The sequence below is a fragment of the Juglans regia genome, chromosome 4, assembly GCF_001411555.2.
Source record: "Juglans regia cultivar Chandler chromosome 4, Walnut 2.0, whole genome shotgun sequence".
In the NCBI taxonomy this organism is placed as follows: domain Eukaryota; kingdom Viridiplantae; phylum Streptophyta; class Magnoliopsida; order Fagales; family Juglandaceae; genus Juglans; species Juglans regia.
Genome location: NC_049904.1, coordinates 19671729 through 19677728, shown reverse-complemented (window position 1 = coordinate 19677728; position 6000 = coordinate 19671729). Strand labels below are relative to the sequence as shown.

The 6000-nt window shown below is 34.7% G+C and overlaps 1 protein-coding gene across 1 annotated transcript; it reads left to right on the top strand.

Annotated features, from left to right (window-relative positions):
- Positions 1–234: 234 nt before the first annotated feature.
- Positions 235–5150, top strand: LOC108979597 (ER lumen protein-retaining receptor A-like). Its single transcript, XM_018950301.2, has 6 exons — positions 235–522; positions 1139–1404; positions 2974–3089; positions 4380–4453; positions 4548–4611; positions 4699–5150. The coding sequence occupies exons 1-6, from the start codon at positions 432–434 to the stop codon at positions 4733–4735; spliced, it is 648 nt and encodes a 215-aa protein (XP_018805846.1). The 5' UTR covers positions 235–431; the 3' UTR covers positions 4736–5150.
- Positions 5151–6000: the final 850 nt, after the last annotated feature.

Below are 6000 nucleotides of genomic sequence, written 5' to 3'. Positions count from 1 at the left end.
TACAGTAGATCTAACTCTGTTTAGATACAAAAAATATTTTATATTATCTCATCTCATCTGATCTTATTATTATAATTTTTTTAAATTTCTATATAAAATATAATATAAAATATAATTTTTTCAAATCTTAATAATAATAATAATAATATTAAAAAAAAATACTTTAAAAAAGTCGTACGAAGGCACGCCTAGTCTTGGATTTATTTTGTGTACTGAAGGCTTTATGTCTGTTCTCGTAAAATAACCGCGGTGTGTAACGTTCCTCCGTCGCGTTTCCGCTTACCACGTCATCTCTTCCCCTCGCTCGCACCTCTTTTACGAAAACCAAAACCCCCGCATTCAATTCCTCGGATTCCTTCTTCAACACCTTCGCTTCTTGTCGCTCGCCATAAATCTAGGGCACGAATCTTCGCCGCTTGGCCTCTGAAACCATGAACATTTTCAGGTTCGCCGGCGATATGATGCACTTGACCAGCATCCTGGTCCTGCTTCTCAAAATCTACGCAACCAAATCTTGCTCAGGTAAGTTAAATCTTCCCCTTACCTCTTACTTGTATGCATTTCTCTCTTCCCCATGTAGTTCCCGAGAAAACACCAGGATGTTAAATAAACTAAATGGACACAATTTAATTGTTTTTTCTTTTATTTGATAATTAACTTCTTTTTCATATCGAGTACTGAATCCATCTTCATTAAGCAACCCTTAAATTTTCTCAGTCCCGTAGGTTGACATATTCTGTGATTGGGCATCTTATTGAACTATTTATCTTAATCTATTCACCTTTTCAGTGAACGAAGGGAGCATTAGTTCCCTCCCCTCCCCCCGTTTTGTTGCGAATAATTAGCGTAAAAGGAAAGAAAATGAAAATTGAAGTACTACATTTTTGTAATTCAATTGTTTCCTCTAAAGAAGTAGTGAGACTTCTTCCGATAGCTAGTTGATGAGTTTCAGTGAAGTGATATTTCATACGGTTGACTTAGGGAAAACTTTTAAGAATCGAAGATTTCTATTTGTTATTGCACCTTTTGTTTTGTCTGGAAAAGAACGAAGAAATAGTCTAAGTGTGATCACGGTTATGATTGATTGAAGTAACTTGGTTACGCTGGTATTAGTTGATAATTTGGTATATCATATCAGGGATTTCGCTAAAGACTCAGGAACTTTATGCGCTGGTGTTTCTGGCACGGTACTTGGACCTGTTCACGGACTTTATCTCTGTCTATAACACCATTATGAAGCTTGTGTTTATAGTGAGCTCTACGGCCATTGTGTGGTGCATGAAGAGGGACCGGGTGGTGAGGCGTTCATATGATAAACAGCTTGACACATTTCGCCATTACTTTCTCCTTGCTGCAAGCTTTGCTTTGGCGCTTCTTGTGAATGAGAAGTTTACGTTTCAAGAGGTGGTTTGTTGTCAACTTTAATTAGTCATCCTGAGATATTTTATACTTGGTGGATAATGTCTGTGGTTTTTGAAGAGATAGGATAATGCCCATTCCAAATTCCTGGAATAATTTTCTTCTAGCTTAATGAATATTTTACTTTTACACAGAATGGTCTGATTATAATGGATGGCTATTTGGACCTGTTCTCTTCTAGGCTTTCTCTTGTATTACTTCCCCTGGGAATGAGTAGTGAGCTTTTGTGCTTTTAACAAGTACTTGTAAGAAAATAGAATGGATAGTACCCATCCAAGTTTTGTTAATATTTACTCAAACTTCTGTTGTGTTTCACAAGCCTTTCGATGTTCTCCAGGCAGTAGAGAGTAGGAAGTATATTAATATTAGGTTAACTGTTGAAAGAATTTTGCACATGAGAGTTTTGAAGTATCACATTCACAGTCACAAAGAGATCACACAAAATTTAATCCACAAATTGACATGCCTTTATATGATACGTTAGATCTACTTTATAATTTGACAATCTAACGTATCACATCAAGCCACATAAGTGTGGATTTATTTTTGTGGGATCTCTTTGTGGTTAAAGCATTTCTCATTATTAAAGTTTTTCTTCGCATTCAAGTACAGTGGATCTCACTTTTGGCTTTGGGAGATGCCTTTGCTCTGAGAACTCTACTCCATGGAGATGGAGACAAATTCTTTATATGAGAGAGTTCTTTTTCTTTTATTTTCTTAGCGTAAAGCTTTAACTTCTGGATTTAGGATTTTTTTTTTTTAAATGTGTTTACTACTACTACTTTCCACCTGACCTGTTTCCTTGTGTTTAGTTAAATAACTAGACTTTGCAAATTAAAAATTGGGAGTTGTTACCAGCTCAATTGTTTTGCTACCATATGGGTCTGGGTTCATTGGCCATTTCAAAGTAAATCCTATTTTTATTTTTATCTTTAAGATTGCATTCAAGGTGGTGGTCAAGGGCCATAATCTGTCGTGTGTCATTTTGATGCTTTCATTTATAGGGTTTTCTATAGTTTCGTACCTAATATTCAGCTTTGTCCTTAATATACTTTTGAGACTGTAAGTTTGCTTGATTGTGATTCTGATATTTCATATCACAGAATATGTTGTACTATTAACTTGCACAAAATCAATGTTGTATGGAATGCAGTCTATAAATATGCCAGACATTTACTCAATAGGCACTTTTCCATTTTATTTCCATTTTATTATAAGTAATAAAAAAAGTTATGGAAGAGCGCTAGTTGCAATTCCACAATATGATGAAACTGGTGCCAGTTGCAGTTTTGCCATTTGTATTAATATATGTTGAAATATTAACTTATTCAAAAATCTTGTGGAAAACCTTGTACAAATAATTAAAAACTCACACAAAAATCAATGATGTATGGAATACAGTCTATATTCACTCAATGTGACCAAAAATCACAAATAGTTGCACTTTTGCCTTTTTTTTTTCTAAGTCATTAAAAATATTATGGAAGAGCACCAATTGCAAAAAATGGCAAAAGTAACAAGATCTGTTACTAACATTGTTGTAACTTTTTACAGATCTTCTGGGCATTTTCAATATACTTGGAGGCAGTTGCGATTCTTCCCCAGTTAGTTTTGCTACAGCGAAGTGGAAATGTGGACAATTTGACGGGGCAATATGTTTTCTTTCTTGGGTATGTGTATTTCTTTACAAGTTTCCTCTCTGGAATTATCCATATTGTATGTTTATAAAATTTTTATTTCATTTTTCCGCCTATCATTTTGTGTTATTGAATTCCTTTCTCATTTAAGATTTTGCTTTCCACTTGTGGTGTGTCATGTAATATTTATACTGACTTATAAAAAAAATGTAATATTTATACTGTTTGTAAACTTACTCTAAATGAACATTGTGAGGATTTAGAACTGTGAAAATGAAAATATTTGGATGTAACGGGTTGGGGGATAAGATATAGAATTGCACTTTCAATGTTTCATTTGATATGTACATGCAAATATCATTTGATATGGTATTTTTGGTTGTATGTATTGACCTTATGGATTTGCACCTTAAATGCAACATGATGCGTCTCTGGTTTGTTCTGTGTAAATACTTTTATGTTGTTCTATAGTTTTCTGTAAACATCCTTCTTTACTGAAAGTAGGAAAGAGATAACTGTGAATGAATTTGCATGTAAATGTCTGTGTTTCTTTTCGTTTTTGTTTTATGTGTGCGAGTCCATGTGTTTTCGTGGGTGTTATATTGGTGGACAAGACAATTGGTAAACAAGTTACGAGATCTGTATTTTTAAAAGTACGTGTATACTTATTAAAAAAAAAAAAAATTACGAGATCTGTATTCTTCTTGAAAGTATAATGCAGAATTCTGAACCCCTTCAGAGAGGCATCACTTTGTGTGTGCGCGTGAGTGCGTGCTTGTGTAATACATTACACACACATGCACATATAAACACAACCTTAATTTGTTTCGGGTCCTTACCTTTCCTTTAAACTTTTTGATTTTCCTCCACGAATTGGGTGCCATAGATATCTGTGTACTCATGAATCATGAATCTAATCAGTATGATTTGGTGTCATCTATACCCTTCACCTCACTCTCCCAACCCATTTCTACATGGTGTGAGCTAAGCGTCTTTTGGATACTTCAATCCCGTGGAAAACCTTTGGAGTGGAACTCTTGAAACTTAGATACATACCCTAGTTTGTAAGATCAGAATAGCATGCAGCTTTGTGCAAGAGTATGACTTGTTATTACTGTTTTTGTTTCCCCTTAAAGCAATTAACAGTAACTGCCTGCCTTTTCTTTTTTATTTATTTATTTTTTTTAATATCTTATTTTCTATTGCAATTAACAGTCTTTGTGTCTGCATCATGGTTCATATAAGCAAGAAAAGCTATTGGTTACATGCATGTTAATTGAATTCATGGCAGGAGTACTGACAGTCCATATCTTCATTTTGCAGGGCATATCGTGCATTTTACATCCTTAACTGGATATACCGCTACTTCACAGAGACACACTTCAGTCGATGGATAGGTAAGCTATGCCTAAAATCAGGCAAACGAGATTTTGTCTTGGGTTCTGCTGCCTGTGAATATATATACTCAAAGATTCTTTCTAAATTTTGCAGCTTGCATCTCTGGTCTTGTTCAGACAGCTTTGTATGCAGACTTTTTTTACTATTACTATATTAGGTAATGAAATATGACACATTCTTGATGAGGATCCATTCCCACACTTTCTTATTCGGTGGATAACGGTTAAAATTGTTTGTTTTGCAGCTGGAAAAACAATACAAAACTTAAGTTGCCAGCTTGAGCCAAGAATGTATTTTTGAAATCTTGAAGCTACCAAATCATTCTTAGTTTTCACTCAGCGATCAGCACTCTTGGTAAAAAATGAGCCTTAGTATGATATTTGGACATGAAGGGGGTATAAAGGTTTCTTATTATAATTAAGATGACAAACCCATGCCGACGGGTGAAAATTTTATTTGGTTTTAGGTTGAATACCCTTGCAATTCGCAATTTTAGATTGGATTGAGCACTCCATGTTTTATTCTGGTGATATAGTTTGGAAGTGTTTTTCCCACTGCTTTTCGACTAGAAAAGATTTATTGGAATGAGACTATTGCAGAACTGGCAAATATGCTGTACATGGATGTTTGTTGCACATATGTTTTGACCAATTTACTCAATGTAATTGTATGTTTTTAGTCAGATACAGTTAATAAGTCGCTCTAGTGTTTTTAGTTTTGGTATGTGCTTACAAATTTACAATTGTTTCTGGGGGTAGTTGAAGTAACTCCAACTCCAAGGCAATTGTTTCCTTATGTTAAATGGATTCTATTTTATTTTTATATAAACTTTGGAAATTAAACTTAGAGATGTTTCGGTGCAGATCGGGGAGAACTTTCCACCCAAATTGTCAAATGGATTTGATAGAAAAATCTCTGTTAAATGCATCGTCCTCTGTTTTATTCTCTCCTCTATCTACAAGACCGGGGAAAATAAAACAAGATGAGAAAAACAAAAAAACATTGGAAACACGAAAGAACTCCAATAAACAAGAGACCGCGTTGGAAGTTTGTAGTGCCCGTACATTCAAGACTTAAGATATTCATCCTATGCTCAGAGGTCTTAAGCTGTCTCATTACAAATGCTGGACTTAAGAGGTGCTCTTTCTGGATTGCCAATTGCAAATGGAAGGATCCGAGTCACATTTATTGATCTTTGCTGATGATAGTTTACTATTAGAGAATGGCTATATATCAGCTTGTAGCCGTAGTACACCTCACATGATGTTTTTTTTTTTTAAACTCAGTACATTAAGTGTGCTGCAGCTACAGGCTGATGTAAATATTTTTTCTTACTATTATAAGTGAGTTGACTTCAATGAATTCTGGCAGTGTATGAGGAGGCATCTGGACAAAGATTGAACCTTCCCATCGTATGCGCAAATGAAAATAATATTTCAACCCACCCGAAAAAAAAAATATAAAATATAGACAACGCGCGAGTAGCCCTCCATTTTTGACTGGGTGGATCCTTATATGTAAAGCAAAAGAAAATGATAGTATGGTT

Excerpts from the sequence above, each read along its gene's own strand:
- LOC108979597 (XM_018950301.2), top strand. The coding sequence starts at position 432 with ATGAACATTTTCAGGTTCGCCGGCGATATGATGCACTTGACCAGCATC. Across the intron at positions 523-1,138 it reads CGCAACCAAATCTTGCTCAG|GGATTTCGCTAAAGACTCAG; the intron begins GTAAGTTAAATC and ends ATATCATATCAG. Across the intron at positions 1,405-2,973 it reads AGAAGTTTACGTTTCAAGAG|ATCTTCTGGGCATTTTCAAT; the intron begins GTGGTTTGTTGT and ends AACTTTTTACAG.